Genomic DNA, 13,443 nt, shown 5'->3' on the forward strand with positions numbered 1-13,443 from the left:
TTTTATTGCATATTCGTTTTCTACGTTAAATTTAAAGTATAATCGACTACTCACTTGAATTTTTGTGGTTCGCGGAATCCACGGAAAACGCCAATCAAAAAAGTACAAATGCGACCTATAAAATTTGAGTGTTTTTTGCTCCCAAAATCTTATGGTTTCATTATTATTTCGATTTGTTTCAATATTTCGTTGTTTGCGATTTGCGCGGTGTTCGCGAAATGTAATTTGTTACCTACCATTTTGTACATTATAATTAAATAAATAAAGTGGTGCAATATTAAACTGTTGAGATAGAGGGACTACATGTCCTAATTCGACAGTTTAAATAAAACACTAAAGGTACGTGTGTGACATATCAAATCATGCTATTTTTTACTTCTAAATCTTGTGGTGATATTACTTTTTCAATTCACTTCATTTTTGACAATTCGCGGTTTTTGTGAAATCCGCGAATCCTATTATTTACTTAAAGGTACGTGTGTGCCATACCGAATCAAGTTGTTCTTTACTTCTAAACCTTGTGGTGATGATATTTTTTCTCAATTCACTTCATATTGAAAAAATAGTATCACCACAAGATTTTGAAGTACATAAAAAAATAGCATGATTTGATATATCACATACGTACCTTTAGAAAACATGTAGGATTCGCGGATTTCGCAAACGCCGCGCAAATCGCAAACAACAAAATTTTGGACCAAATCGAAATAATAATGAAACCATAAGATTTGGGAGCAAAAAACACTCAGATTTGATAGGTCGCACTTGTAATTTTTAAGCACTTTTAAGATTCGCGTTTTCCCCAAATTCCGCGAAAATCGCGAACCGCAAAAATTCGAGTGAGTAGTCAGTTATACTTTAAATTTAACGTAGAAAACGAATATGCAATAAAAAAAATAGGGTTTCTCATTTAAAAATACAAAGTTGGCACCCAATTCGTGGACCAGAAGTGTTTGTAGACGAATTGATCAGTATTGAACCAAATCACGAATATCTCACAAATTATTTATATTATTTCAATAAAATAACAACTTTAAATAGTTTTGTATGAAGACGTGCCTTTTTCCTTTTCTAACAAATGGGAGGAAATCACATATACCTACTAGCGGAATTCCGAGGCATGGCCAAACTTGTAGAAAAGGCATGGCCGAACTTGTAGGAAATAATAAAAAATACGGTCGCGCTGCACGCTCCCTATTAGCTGTATAGTTATCGAACTAAAAACCAAATTTCAGCTTTCTAGGTTCAGGAGATAGAGCGATCAGTGTGTGAACTGTGAAATGTGAATGAGTGAATGGATCTTGATTTTATAATATAAGATTTTAAACTATGGGAGCAATTTTAGACTATACCCTTAACCCTTATGCTTCTAAAATTCAGAATGGGAGCAATTGGAGTCGGTACGGGTATCATACTAGGCTTGCATGCCGGAGGTCTCGGGTTCGATTCCTTGTGTGGTCGAAGTTTTTTCAGCTCTGTGCTTGGTGTTCGGGGTGCAACCAGCCTCCTGAGGACAATCGAGTAGCGATCAGTGGCTGCATCACCAGTATGAAGAGATAATTGAAATATGGAAATTATGTAATTCTTTATCCTTGTTAATTGTGTTTCAGCCTGAGGGTCAAGATGACTTCTCTTACAAAATGCCTTTGAGATTTGTATTCGGAGTTCTGCCTGAGGATAATGGGGATCGTCTAAACCCTGCCTCGAATGGTGAAATGGTTCTCGATTCAAGTTTCGAAGCTTCGAGTGCTAAATCTCAAGTATGGCTTCTGAATTTCTGTAAGAAAATTCGAGCACAGTCATTCTACCAATCCACACAAGGCCCCCTGCTTTCTAACTGTTTCATTGAACCTTTGATTGAATGGATGAAAATGAAATGTTTTGATCCAGTAGATAACCGAAACAAGTACCCTTGTTGTGAAAAATATGCATTCCCTTACCCTAGAAGGGTATTCAATACGTGCATAGTACGAGTGACCAATAGTTTATATAAGACACCAAGTTCTTTCTTTACTCGTGGCATAGCTGGACCCAAGTTTTCCAAAGCACACAATGATCCTAAGAGTGATTCGAAGAAATCAAAGCCCAAGATGAAAGCAGTGGTTATTGAATATGATAGTAATGTACCTTATAGCTCGTCGTATGTCAAAATGAAAGAATTTTATGCACAGGTGTGTAGAATGTACATCACATACTATATGTAGAGCTTACTTTTAATAGACTATACAGTCTGTTCATAAAGTCCCAGGCCACCCTTTTAACTTTTTACTGTTCATCCTGGGAATCTGAAATTTTGCGTGTAGCTAAAGAATCTAAAAAATCTAAATCATGATTTATTTGTGGTGAAGCTGAGAGCTTCTTCACACAGTTTGTGGATATCATAGCATTACTCAGACCCTCCTTTACTATTTCTGATATATCTGTAATTCTTCTTTTTACTCTGGTAATGCCGCCACTGGTCGCTACTCAATTGTCCTCACGAGGCTGAGTGCACCCCGAAATTCCAAGCACGGAGCCAAAAAACTTCGACCCCGCCGGGAATCGAACCCGAGACCTCCGGAGTGCAAGCCTAGTGTGATACCCACTCGGCCACGGAGGTTGCTAGATTATGATAAAGAATTTCGGGAGGTATTCAAAATTTTGGAGGGCGCCAAAGTTGCGGCCCTAGGGAGACCAACTTTGAAATCTTAAATGATACCCCCTTTGTTATACATCATATCAAAGGCCTTAATAAATGTAGTACGTAGTAAGTTTGAGTTTGATCCGACAACTAGGGGCGGAGTTATGGACTATTCAATTTTTCCATGTTCTCCCGCCAATAAATATGGGAAATTTATATCGATTGGTGATTTGTGCTTCAAATAGGTCCCACTAATGTATTGAAATTCGGACCTAAAAAAAAATTCGAAAAGTCCATTTTCACCCCCGGAGGCCATCAGGGCCAAAAGTCTAAATTTCATTTTTGGGTCCGAATTTCAATAGGAACCATAAGTGGGATTTATTTGATGCAGAAATCACCAATTGATATGAATTTCCCATTTTTGGTGCTTCCCCCATTGGCAGGAGAACATGGAAGAATGGAAATTTGAATAGGCCATAACTCCGACCCTCTTAAAATTAAGATAGAAAAGAGAGATATCAAATGCATCAAAATTTCATGGACCCCACCTCACCTTAAGTGTTACAAAAACCACCTCACCAGTTAAGGGTTCGATTAAATTCAGCTCTCTCTCTCTTTTTCGCGTCAAAATTAAACTGGGTTGTTTTCTTGTGTTTCAGGTTGAGAGTTGGTTCAAGGAAGAGCTAAAATCAGCTCCACCTGGATTACAGAATGGATTCTTTCTAAGTGAATTGAACTTCTATGATTTGCAAGATGCGTTACAGGATGACACTGTGAATTCTATTATAATATCTATGGTGGTAGCTCTGATTGTCCTAATGATCTCTCTTATGAACCCTGTGCTCGCTATCCTAGCCATTGTTACCATCTCAAGTATAATATTTGTATCTATAGCTACATTGGTTCTATTGGGTTGGAAGTTAAATGTGTTGGAATCCGTAGCTATCTGTCTCGTCATTGGATTATCTGTGGATTATTCCCTACATTACGTTCTCAACTACAAGATGGCACCTGACAAGAGTAGAAGAAAGCCTCGTGTTGAGTATGCTATTAAGATGATGAGTGGTCCTTCTATGATGGCAGGGTTGACAACTGCCACAGCAGGGGCTTTCATGTTACCTTCCTCTGTTCTAGGTTATGTACAGATAGGAACATTCCTTATTATTATGATTTCTGTTAGTTGGATTTATGCCAACTTCTTCTTGCTTCCCCTTCTGCTTGTAGTGGGACCAGTCCACGAGTTTTCTCAGTTTCACTATCCCGCTTGGTTGGTAAATATATTCTCATGTAACTACTCACAAGAAAACAGCACACACATTGAGTCGGAAACCACTTCTGTGACCAATGAGCGGCCATCTTATATAAGAGAATCATGTGAGCTGGACGTAATAAATTGTAAACATGTGATAAATACTCCTCCATTGTCAAGTAGAAATTAATCGCCAAATTCTGGTATTTCTGCTGCGACTGAATCCGGTAATTAAGGATCGTTAATGTGCCATCACTCACCACTTTACCTTTCCATTTTTTTCCAGATAGATTTATTTTCATTATTTCATTAGATCCCGATTCCATTGGATAAGATCTCTACCTATATTATTTTATACCCCTGATATGAATAGTTTAATATTATTATTTTGAAATGTAAATGATTTACAGTGGTTTTAAAATGAAAATTTTATTTTTATTTATTCTATTTTACTTTTTATTATTATTTTTTTTACGTTAAAAACATACCTCCTTGTTTTTACTCTTTTTACTTTTCTTCTATTCTGAACTTTTATTTTGTAATTTTTATATTTTTCATATAAATGTAAATTATAAACAAAATGTTATCAGTAAACCTTAGAACAACTTGTTTGACTGAGCTCACTGAGCTGACAATCTAAATAAAGCACAACCTACTTTTTTTTGGCAATGGTTCAAAAATAAAACCAAACAGCCACTTTATTATTATTATTTTAAGGGTACAATTTATAAACAAGCTACAGTACTTTAGATTTACAAAAAAAAAAAAAAAAAAAAAAAAAAAAAAAAAAAAAATAAAAATATATCGAGGTATATCGGTTTTCGATATATCGCAACATCCCTAGGTAACAGTTTTGCGGCAGCGTAAAAAGTAAGAAACGGGAATGAGAAATACTTACATGACTTTTGTTTGGTCACAGAATGGAGCAGTTGCAAATGAGTAAAAATTATAAATAAATGGTCGATTCCTATGTATAAAGTTGGAAAAATTCAAACCGTCTTCTGAGCTCATATCTTGAGCAACACATGATTATAATTATGTTCAAAGTCCGTACGTTCCCTACATACCTCACATAAATTAGAAGAAACCATCCCTATTTTATGTAGGTGTGCTTGGCATATCCCATGATCTAAGCCTATTAAAGGTAACTATGATTTTTCGCCCCAGTTTCTTTTTTGCAAACCAAGTTTTATTATTGTTGATGGAAAATATATTTTTGTAAAAAAGACCTTTGTTATTTTCTTTCTTTGATATTTTCTCTCTCCAAACATGTTCATGGTTCATATCCGTGATAACTCGTACATCCTGGACCGGAATTGGGTAGGTGTTGCATTCAGGGTTTTGTGTAGCTTCCTTCGCCAGCTTATCGACTGAGATGCCCATGTGACCACAGACCCACACGAAGCGAACAGTTTTGTTTTTCTTCTTGAGTTGTAAGTACTCGTTCAGGATGTCCAAAATAATATGGCTTGGATTTCCATTAATTCTTTCTGTGTTGTTTAGTTTTTCCAAAACGCTCTTGCTGTCTGAAAAGATGGTGATGTCATGTCCAAGGGTGTGACAATACTTGAGAGCTTCTAGGATGGCAAAAGCTTCCGATTTAAAAATTGTAGCCGAATTGGATAGTTTATATTTCCCGTTGTTTTGGTTTTGGGGATCGAAAAAGGCTGATCCAACTGCAGCATTGGTTTTAGAGTCATCTGTAAATATTATGTAGGTACTTGGCCATTTTTCTTTGATCTCGTTTTGAAACCAATTTTCTTCCAATTGATCAGGGCGAGGTCCTGATACTCCAGTTTTTCCATTAGGATCCACGTAAGAGGTACTTCATAGTCGTACGTTGATGCTGATGGCTCCTCGGGTTGTAGGATGTGTGGGTTGTTGGATCCGGGAAAGCACCAAATAGTAAAGACAGGATGTGTTGAGTTGAGTCCTATCAATACCGAAGCCTGGGCTATCTCAGTCGAATGAGAGCACTAGATTGTTTTTTTTTTTTTTTTTTGTATTGATAGGTAGATAATAGATAATAGTGTATCGGTAGAGCAACGTGGGTGGTTAAATCGAATGCGATAAGTAGGTATAAGAAAATATAGGGTCTCGGGGGAATAGAATGGGAAAATCAATAAGATGGCTTTTAACTTTTTCAACAATAAACATGTAAGAACAAATAATTTATTGAGTGTGAATTAAGACAATCAAAAACAGCTTAGGGCTAAGTTTAAACTAAGGGAAATACTAGTAGGTATTCAGAGTGAATAGCCAAAACAAACCAGCGAATAGAATTGGAATTGATAATTGAGAATAAGTAAGTAAATCGAAAGACAAGTGACAACGGTAAGTAATAATTGAATTCTGGCTCACTGTGCGTGAACAGAATATAGAATATGGTAATGGCAATGCAAGAAAGGTAATAAATAAGTAATTCGAAAGACAAGTGACAAAGGTAAGTAATAATTTGATTCTGGTTCACTGCGCGTGAACAGAATATGGTAATGGCAATGCAAGAAAGGTAATTGAAGGGCTCGAGTGGGCAAAGCCACTGAGTTAATTGAAATTGAGTTTGTAAAGTGAACTATGGGAATTAAACGGAGTGTACTAAGACCTCGGTCTCTTTATGGGCGTGCAAATAAAGCAAAATAATGAAAGCGCGTGCAAATTAAATAAACGGAAAATTATTACTTGAATCAATATAGGCGATGGGCTACGGTCGTTGGTTCTCTCTCTCTCTCTCTCGCAGGGGCTCGCGAGAATCGATGAGTTGTCATCGAAGAAGTGTAGAATCGAAGTGAAGTCCTGAGGCGAAGACTTGAAGTGAAGTGAAGAATATTGAAGTGAAGTGAAGATAAGTGAAGGGGTGAGTCGGCTGAGTGCGACTGAAGAAACCGCCGTGGCTTGCTGTGCACTAGTGATGAGTATCCTTGATGAGTGTAGCGTCCTGGCCGCTCCAGCGGGCGCAGGGAAACTCGAACAAGGTTCCAGAAGAATCTGTAGGGGGGATGAGGAGACGAGATTAAGCAGTGATGAGTGATCTGTCCTCTTTATTAAGATTGAGTGCGGGTGCGCGCGTAGGGATTCCCCGAGCAAGTGCCATAAGGATGGGCTTATCGGTTGCTGTCCTCTTTATTAAGATTGAGTGCGGGTGCGCGCGTAGGGATTCCCCGAGCAAGTGCCATAAGGATGGGCTTACCGGTTGCAGAGGGAAACGGTCTACCTACGCACGACCCGTCCCAATTCGAGACTGGCCTCCGTCGGACTGCTACCTCGACGTACGAGTCGGGAAGGTGCAGGAGGAGTTTTTGAAATAAGGATAATTGCATACACCCTGAAGAGTAACTGTTAGTTGTGGATTAGAATTCCACACATAGGGACTGCCGCTAGGGGGTCAATCCTACTATGTTTTATGCGGGACCGTGTCACACTTGACAAGTCCAAACTCGACGTCTTCTGACGGCCGACGATATAACGCTTAAGAGCGTGTTATAATTACTAACGGGTTACCAACAGTGTATGGCGCGACCGCGCGATAGCGCAACACGGGGCGCTCGCGGGTGCGTAATAAAATAATAAATTGTAATTACTAACGGGTTACCAACAGTGTATGGCGCGACCGCGCGATAGCGCAACACGGGGCGCTCGCGGGTGCGTAATAAAATATGTAATAAGGCAGCCCTCGCGAACGCGAGTAGGTTCTGCCCCATTGGGATAATGAGCGTGATGCTAAAGGGAGAGAACGGATTAGTATAGGTTTGTGATATTAGTAGAGTACACTAGGCAGCAGGCCAAGGGGCTGAAACTTTCCTCGAGGGGCACACGGGTCGAGCGCGGCCAAGGAAATATAGGGGGTGAGATAATGAGCGTGATGCTAAAAGGAGAGAACGGATTAGAATATGTATGTAATGTCAATAGAGTACACTAGGCAGCAGGCCAAGGGGCTGAAACTTTCCTCGAGGGGCACACGGGTCGAGCGCGGCCAAGGAAATATAGGGGGGAGAAAGGTTATGAGTGGTAAAAAATAAGAGAGGAGACACTCACCCGGGACAAGACGCGGCGCCTTCTAACGTTGCTCTTATGGGTCCTGTTGACCCTGGTCTTGAATTCAACGTTAGCAGAAGCAGAAGTCTCCATTGTGATAGTTTGACTTGAACTGATGGAATGAGAGAGAGGGCGAGAACGAGACCGCAGCGAATAGATAATTTACAACAGGTTAGACATGGTTGAGAAACAGAAAGAACACGTTGGATTAGTAGAGGCCTATCTAACTTTGATCGCACGTGCTGACCGTCTTCTGCACGTGCGCGGGAAACCGCGCACCTGAAGAAGACGGGAACCGAAGTTCTCTGCGTCTAAGAAGGATTTCTCCTTCTGGTTCTTCGACCGGCCAGTCCAGTTACCGAAATCCAAGGACGAGGGTTCCCGTTTTCCAGGGTCACCGAATCGGCACTTAGATTCCCGAAACTAGACTTGGGGTACCGGCGTAGGACGAGGGTTCTCGTTTTTCAGAGTCACCGAGGAGGGAAAGTTCCGGTTTGTGCAAAGCGATAAGGTGGCTGGCTTATGGGGAGATACCAAACATAATGAGACGTACAACTATGAGAAGTTCAGTCGAGCCATGCGGTAAGTTACCTTATTATTCCAGCTTAACTCTATACACAAAAAGCCCACTCTGAGGCTTAGGTGTAAGGGCCACTGCCCGAAGGGATGAGTTGAGCTTATACGAATCTACCTGCCTGTGTGGCGTAGTGGTCAAGGCCAAATGATCCCTCCCCTATAAATTAGGGTCTAAATTACCTATCTAATTACCAATTGATCCCTCCCCCATAAATCAGGGTATAAATACCTATCTACTATCTATGGAATTAGCGTATTCGTAAAGAAAAACGTAATCATAATCACTAATCATATTTTGACTGCCATTCTGTAACCATACTATTGCTTTCGGCTAAGGATAACCATAAAGTTTTTACTATACTATACATGTGATATGCTGATATGTATGAGTTTTCGTCCACATTGAGATTTTTATGGGGGAGTTTTAAACCCCAATCCTTCCAACACACGGACAAGGAAAGTGAAGTATCCAATCCAAACCACCATCGCATACGCATCGTATTAAAGAACAGAAAGGAAGACAGTTCTAAGCAAATCAACATACTTCTGTTTTTAGTAGTCTCAATCTCAATGGCCAGTCTTGCACATATTCTTGACTGAGGCATGCTTCAGAGATAAGCTGTTTACTAACATAGGCACCATGCAGGTGCATAATTGAACCCATGGAAAGTTGTTTACTAATTAAAAAATCTCGGTACTCTCATTAGCTTTGCATAGCGAATCAGTGATTTCACGATATGCCATCTACATACACTCACAGCGTTATGGTGTATATTAATGTCTAAATTAAGTATATTTACTGAACTTTACACATATGAAATTGCCTCTTTGCTCCTCTAATCCTGAAGCTTATCTGTTTTGATTTATGAATTAATCATTTCTGAATATCTTATTAAGTAATCTATAAACAATAACAATAACAACAAAAATTCTGTAACCTTGTAATGTATCACAAAATGAACCACCCGGGGTCTATTACGTATGTTTAACTTCAGTCAATGTCTTAAATACAGTTTCAATACCAAATTTTATTCGACCCGGAATTGAAATTCCCTTGAAGGTTGTACCAAATTTAATTAAAATTTAAAATCAAGTACCTGATCAAGAGGTGTGTGTTTCGTCACAGACAGGCAGAAATTCAAAATCATCAACTTCAGAATATTAGGGTCACTTGGTTCATTAATGCCTAATGCAGTTTCCAAACTGGTTTTGAAATAAGGATAATTGCATACACCCTGAAGGGTAACTGTTAGTTGTGGATTAGAATTCCACACATAGGGACTGCCGCTAGGGGGTCAATCTTACTATGTTTTATGAGGGACCGTGTCACACTTGACAAGTCCAAACTCGACGTCTTCCGACGGCCGACGATATAACGCTTAAGAGCGTGTTATAATTACTAACGTGCGGGACCGTGTCACACTTGACAAGTCCAAACTCGACGTCTTCCGACGGCCGACGGTGTAACGCTTAAGAGCGTATTATTATTACTAACGGGTTACCAACAGTGTATGAAGCGCGACCGCGCGATAGCGCAACACGGGGCGCTCGCGGGTGCGTAATAAAATAATAAATTAACGCTTAAGAGCGTGTTATAATTACTAACGGGTTACCAACAGTGTATGAAGCGACCGCGCGATAGCGCAACACGGGGCGCTCGCGGGTGCGTAATAAAATAATAAAATATGTAATAAGGCAGCCCTCGCGAACGCGAATTGGTTCTGCCCTATTGGGATAATGAGCGTGATGCTAAAAGGAGAGAACGGACTGGTATAGGTATGAAATGTCAATAGAGTACACTAGGCAGCAGGCCAAGGGGCTGAGACTTTCCTCGAGGGGCACACGGGTCGAGCGCGGCCAAGGAAAATATGTATGTAATGTCAATAGAGTACACTAGGCAGCAGGCCAAGGGGCTGAGACTTTCCTCGAGGGGCACACGGGTCGAGCGCGGCCAAGGAAATATAGGGGGAAAAGGGTTATGAGTGATAAAAAATAAGAGAGGAGACACTCACCCGGGATAAGACGCGGCGCCGTCGAACGTTACTCTTGTGGGTCCTATTGACCCTGGTCTTGGATTCCGCGGGATTGGTAGCAGCGTTGACCGGAGTGTTCATGATGGTGGCTTGACTTAAACTGGTAGAATGAGAGAGAGGGCGAGAACGAGACCGCAGCGAATAGATAATTTACAACAGGTTAGACATGGTTGAGAAACAGAAAGAAGAGGGCGAGAACAAGACCGCAGCGAATAGATAATTTACAACAGGTTAGACATAGTTGAGAAACAGAAAGAACACGTTGTATTAGTAGAGGCCCTACCTAACTTTGATCGCACGTGCTGACCGTCTTCTGCACGTGCGCGGGGAACCGCGCGCCTGAAGAAGACGGGAACCGAAGTTCTCTGCGTCTAAAGAAGGATTACTCCTTCTGGTTCTTCGACCGGCCAGTCCAGTCACTGAAATCTAAGGACGAGGGTTCCCGTTTTTCAGGGTCACCGAATCGGCACTTAGATTCCCGAAACTAGACTTGGGGTACCGGCGTAGGACGAGGGTTCTCGTTTTTCAGAGTCACCGAATCGTCAAACGCGGCTCCCTAGTCAGAAGGACTAGAAGAAGGTCCTGGCTCCTACTGGGTTTCTTTCCTAAGCACACGTTTAATTAGTAAAGGTCCTACCTAACTCTGATCGCAGGTGCTGACCGCCTTCTGAAGAAGACGGGAACCGAAGTTCTTTGCGTCTAAAAAGGATTACTCCTTCTGGTTCTTCGACCGGCCAGTCCAGTCACCGAAATCCAAGGACGAGGGTTCCCGTTTTTCAGGGTCACCGAATCGGCACTTAGATTCCAGAAACTAAACTTGGGGTACCGGCGTAGGACGAGGGTTCTCGTTTTTCGGAGTCACCGAATCGTCAAACGCGGCTCCCTAGTCAGAAGAACTAGAACAAGGTCCTGGCTCTTTCTGGGTTCCTTTCCTAACCGGTCCAGTCACTTAGACCCAAGGACGAGGGTTCCCTTTTTTTCAGAGACACCGTCGTCACCTCGGTCGCAGAAACCAGACTTCGGGTACCGGCGCAGGACGAGGGTTCCCTTTTTTCAGAGTCACCGAATCGTCAAGCGCGGCTCCTTAGTCAGAAACCAGACGCGAGTCCTTCTCCTTCTGGGTTCGTTCCGGGCCCGCCGGGTCACCAAGAGCTAAGGTCGAGGGTTCCCGTTTTTCAGGGACACCTGGTCGGCACTCAGATCCTGGAAACCAGACTTGGGGTACCGTCGCAAGACGAGGGTTCTCTTCTTTCAGAGACACCGAATCGCCAGACGAGGCTCCCTGGACAGAAACCAGAAAAAGGTATAACCAAAAACTAAAAGAAACGAATGTTTCAGTGGTTCAAGTTCAAGGGACGATAATTGAGTATTGCACAGCTAATTAAAGAAGTTCTATGCCCAATAAGATCGCCGCCCAGAAACAAACTTGAAAAAAGTTCCGAGAGTACTTACGGAAACTATGACTTCTCGGGAGAGTGAGAAGTTCTACATGATATTATAATATCCCGAAGGTTGGTAATTTTCCAAATCTGGTACACATTGTGGTTTGGTACAAAGTTAGTGACACTAGAATGTACGGAGGCGTAGGTACCTGCCGGTTGGTACCCAAAATGGGGCAGTTGCCCCGAAATTTTACTTTACATTTTTTGACCGGGAATTGAAAGAGTAATCGAGAGAGGTCATTTTGAGAGGTGAACCGAGTGATAAAAAAAATGTAAAAGGCGTTTTATTGAGACGATAGTTGAAAATAAAAGGACTTGTGTAAGCGAAGTGTAACAACGTATATAAGGGTGGTTTTACACAGGTAAATATTTCTGTGTTGTACTTCGATAGGTTGGAGTAACTTTCCACTAGGGGTGGACTAAGTCTATCTTTAGTATCTTTTAACTTCTTGGACGTTAAATGCATAATGGTGAAATTGTTAAGTTTGTGACTCGTTTGATTTTGCGTTGACATAGATTTTAGCACAAAACGGTCAATCAGCATGTCAGTTATGGTTTTTTCTTTCGCTTCTTGTAACATGACATCGATAGGTGTGCTGTTTAGGTATCCCATTGCTATTCTGATAGCTCTTGATTGAATAACATGTACTTTATTTAGTTTAGTCTGGGCGGAATTGACATAGAAAATAGAACCAAGATCAAGGGTTGCTCTAACTGTTGCTTTGTAGAAAATTAATGCAATATGAGGGTCCATCCCCCAATGTTTATTGCATACTGATTTCAGGATATTGATATATTTGCTTGATTTATTTATAATGTGCTCTATATGACATGTCCAGTTCAGTTTTCGCTCCAGAATAAGGCCAAGAAAACGAACTTTGCTGTGAATAGGTATTTCACAATAATTATCGACTGTTATTCGTTAAGATATGTTAGGGTGTCTTTTTCTCGAAAATAGGACTGCCTCAGTCTTCTGGTAGGAAATTTTCATTCCGTTTTTCGTCATATATATATATTGTTCAACTGCTCTTATACCATCTTTGATTTGATTTTCACATATTTCTTCCGACTTATGTGTTACATATATGTATACAAAAGTCATCTACAAATTGAACAATTTTAATTTCTCGCGGTATTGAGCTTTCCAAATCTAACGTGTAAATAGAGTACAGGGGACAGCTTAATATGTCACCTTGGCCTAAGCCTAGACATGACTCTTGGACCCACTAACTTATTATTGATTCTTAGATATAGATTCCTGTGCGATATAATTGCATACATAATTTTAATCATTTTAAGAGGAAGTCCTAATTTATTTAGTTTGGTCATAAGAATAGCTACTTGTATTCTATTGTACGCCCCTTCCACGTCATAAAATAAGGCTAAAGTTGACTTTTGTTCCGCTAGTCCTTGTTCGATATCTAGGAGCAGAGAGGACTGGGCTTCCACTACTGGCCTACTTTTACGAAAGCCGAATTGAGATTTAGGGAC

At 40.7% G+C, this 13,443-nt stretch overlaps 2 protein-coding genes across 2 annotated transcripts; one reads left to right on the top strand and one right to left on the bottom strand.

Moving 5' to 3' along the window:
- Positions 1–1,381: 1,381 nt before the first annotated feature.
- LOC103507782 (protein dispatched) lies at positions 1,382–4,230 on the top strand. Its single transcript, XM_026822398.1, has 3 exons — positions 1,382–1,400; positions 1,513–2,171; positions 3,280–4,230. The coding sequence occupies exons 1-3, from the start codon at positions 1,382–1,384 to the stop codon at positions 4,057–4,059; spliced, it is 1,458 nt and encodes a 485-aa protein (XP_026678199.1). The 3' UTR covers positions 4,060–4,230.
- Positions 4,231–4,869: 639 nt separating this feature from the next.
- Positions 4,870–12,948, bottom strand: LOC113466806. The gene is made up of 2 exons (XM_026822504.1): positions 12,293–12,948; positions 4,870–5,710 (listed from the first exon to the last, which is right to left on the bottom strand). Exons 1-2 carry the CDS (start codon positions 12,704–12,706, stop codon positions 5,579–5,581), a joined length of 546 nt encoding a protein of 181 aa, XP_026678305.1. The 5' UTR covers positions 12,707–12,948; the 3' UTR covers positions 4,870–5,578.
- Positions 12,949–13,443: the final 495 nt, after the last annotated feature.

The sequence above is a fragment of the Diaphorina citri genome, unplaced genomic scaffold, assembly GCF_000475195.1.
Source record: "Diaphorina citri unplaced genomic scaffold, Diaci psyllid genome assembly version 1.1 scaffold17, whole genome shotgun sequence".
NCBI lineage: Eukaryota > Metazoa > Arthropoda > Insecta > Hemiptera > Psyllidae > Diaphorina > Diaphorina citri.